This window comes from Anarrhichthys ocellatus, unplaced genomic scaffold, assembly GCF_004355925.1.
Source record: "Anarrhichthys ocellatus isolate YVR2014 unplaced genomic scaffold, GSC_Weel_1.0 scaffold5, whole genome shotgun sequence".
NCBI classification, from domain to species: Eukaryota; Metazoa; Chordata; class Actinopteri; order Perciformes; family Anarhichadidae; genus Anarrhichthys; species Anarrhichthys ocellatus.
In genome coordinates this window covers 8,415,381-8,418,402 of record NW_022280035.1, presented here as the reverse complement: position 1 = coordinate 8,418,402, position 3,022 = coordinate 8,415,381, and the positions used below count along the sequence as shown (strand labels likewise).

Here is a 3,022-nt window from a genome sequence, read left to right as displayed (position 1 = left end):
GTGTGTGTGTGTGTGTGTGTGTGTGTGTGTGTGTGTGTGTGCGTGTGTGTGCGTGTGTGTGTGTGTGTGTGTGTGTGTTCCCTGCCTAAGAGCAGTTTCATCATGTCAGTCTCACTCTCAGGAATGAAGAGGAGAGGCGGAGGAGGAGGAAGAGAATATCACAGGACACCAAGATGGAAACCATACCAAACTGTGAAGCTTGGTGAGTCTGCAAGCACGAACACACAATCATTTTGTGTGGTTTAAAGTTTGTCAAAAACGTATTGATTAACATTTTGTAGATTAGGTTATCGCACAAAGAAACGATGGTTGTTTTTTGGTGTGGATGCATGATTTGTCCACTCAAATTACTTTAACACTACATGTCATCATTCCCCCATTCACACCCATTGATACACGGATGGCAAGGGCTACCATGCAAGGTGCTACCTGCCCATCTAACTAACATTCACACACATATTCACACACCAATTTGGGGGTTGAGTGTCTTGTGTCCAAGGACACATCGACATGGACTAGCGGAGCCTGATTGAAGGATGACCCTGTCCACAGTCGCCCCAGACAATCCAAAACATCTCAATTCTATCAGAAACATGACCAATTCTTAGTGAGATAGTACTTCTGTACCATTTCTCTTTTTTTAATCAGCGAGCTGCGTACAGGGCATGAGCTTTGGACCGCGCCCGTCATTAAGAAATTAAAACCATCTTCCCACTCTTCTTTCCTCAGCGCCAGACCGTCAGCGGAAGAGATCCGTCTGTGGTCTCAGTCTTTCGACAAGCTGATGAGGAACCCTGCGGGTCGAAATGTTTTTCGGGAGTTCCTTCGGACGGAGTACAGCGAGGAGAACATGCTGTTCTGGCTGGCCTGCGAAGACCTCAAACAGGAAATCAACAAGGGCGCAATTGAGGAGAAAGCAAACTCCATCTACGAGGACTACATTTCCATACTGTCGCCAAAAGAGGTAGGAGTGCTGTGAGGTAATTGCGGATACACACCTCTATTTCGATCAAAGCTGTTTGAAGGACCAGCCTGCTGGTTTTGGAAGTTTTAGCTGCTATGACGGCTTCAAACTGAAGGTTCTTAGCGTACAGAACACTCTTATCACAGCAACGCTCTCTGGAACCTTCGGGTTAAATCGTGCATGACCCTTATATCTCTTGAATGCATCAGAAGAAAGAAGGGGGAGGAGGGCATAAAGATTAAAGAAGATTATTGCAAGTTAATCACTTCAGGATGATCGGGCAACGTTGCTGGAGTTCTTTTATTTATGGATTTTCTTTAGTAAGATCTGGCAGATGCATTTTGTTTTCCAGTGGGTTTGTTGCTTCATCTGTGCCGGACTGTCAGTTTGTCAGTCTGTCCAACATTTTTATTCACAGCATCACTATTGTCATAAAATGTGCTCTGTTGATTTATATGGACCACAGAGCTAATGATTTCCAGTAGAGCCATCATCAGGCAAGAATTCCTATTTGGGAAATGGATTGACGTCATGCTATAAAATTTACTGAGCGTGTCCGTCCTCCCCAGATCATGAATCCTTTTTGTTTTTTATGCCTCCGGGCCAGCGTTAGTCATGACATTTTATTATCGTGTTGGCAGTTCGTCCCATTCTTGTGAATGCAATATCTCTAGAACGCCTAGAGGGAACACAAACGTCCACTTGACCTTCAGGATGAACTTATTAGAATTTGGTGGTCAAATGTCACTGTGACCTCAAAAAACATGGTGTTTTTTTGCTTAAAAAAAATAGCCCCGTCCCTTCCTGTCTTGTAATACCACTTGTACCTTGAGAGGCGATAGTGAGGCACTGTAGTCTGACCTCAGTCGAACATGAGAGGACAAAGAAGTAGCGCTGACCTGAAGGCTCGTCAGTCACGTTGAAGGTACAGGGTCCGTGTACATTTTGATAGTTTATTATTGGATTAAATTCAAAGTGGCAGGAAAGGGAAAACGACCCACTCCTTATCTGCCACTTTGGATTTAGTCCAATAAACAAACTATCACGGCGTACACGGACCGTCCAGCCCTCAGTCCGGTTAGCGGCACACACTCACAGATGACTAATGTAAACTATAGCCTGACGCCTACAGTGAAGCAGTGTTGTTTTGACCAGCTCTCAGAATTTCAGCAGTTGGCTGTTATAACTGATTACTGTAAATCAGGATTGTATGGACCCAGTAGTAGAGGTGAAATGCCGACACCTATATATTTGGAGCATGTGGCTACATGTTACACGCTTTTTTTTTTTTTTTTTTTTTTTTACATTGAATTTTTTGTCATGCTGCACATTTAGTGGTTTTCATTTGTCAGCTGTGATGCACGTGCACGGTGTTCACACCAACACCCACCTCAAGAAATGTGAGCCCTGCTGATTGACCAAGTGATTATCGTTGGTGATAAACTTTAGACATACTGTCGTACAAACACACACTGTGAATGTGTTCAAGTTTTCCTGCTGCTGAGAAATGGGGAAAGCACTGTCGGCTTTACTGCTATTTTTAACTGACTGACTCTGTGTGTGTGTGTGTGTGTGTGTGGTTGCTTTATTTAGTTGGAGCGCTGGAGGCATTGCTTGTCAGGCTTCATCACAAGTGTGTACTTCTGTGTGTGTGTGTCTGTGTTAGCATGTTTAGACACAGGTGTCTGTACAGTTGCGTTAGTGTGTGTGTACAGTTTGTTTATAGGAAGCTATAAATTGCTGCTCTCACCTACTTCTGGCAGTAGAGGCTTTTTATAGACCCACACACACATTAGAATACAGAGGTATCTAGACGTGTGAGTCTGGCAGAGAAGATGCATGCCTGTCTGCATGTCTGACCTTTGTAGGATGCCTATCTCTCTTTGTGTGTGTGTGTGCGTGCGTGTGTGTGTGTGTGTGTGTGTGTGTCTTTCCTAAATAAGAGCGGAGAGAAAACATAGTAGACAGCTTGTCGTGCTATAAATATCTGCTGGTCTGTCTGTGGGGCCCTTGTGTGTGTGTGTGTGTGTGTGTGTGTGTGTGTGTGTGTGTGTGTGT

The 3,022-nt window shown here is 44.3% G+C and overlaps 1 protein-coding gene across 2 annotated transcripts in view; it reads left to right on the top strand.

The window, feature by feature from the left end:
- Positions 1-3,022, top strand: part of rgs19 (regulator of G protein signaling 19) — a 27,651-nt gene that overhangs the window by 21,663 nt on the left and 2,966 nt on the right. For both annotated transcript variants that reach the window (XM_031844879.1, XM_031844880.1), the window contains exons 3-4: positions 122-202; positions 730-964. In XM_031844879.1, coding sequence (XP_031700739.1) covers positions 122-202; positions 730-964 — 316 coding nt within the window. The remainder of the gene's footprint in view (positions 1-121; positions 203-729; positions 965-3,022) is intronic.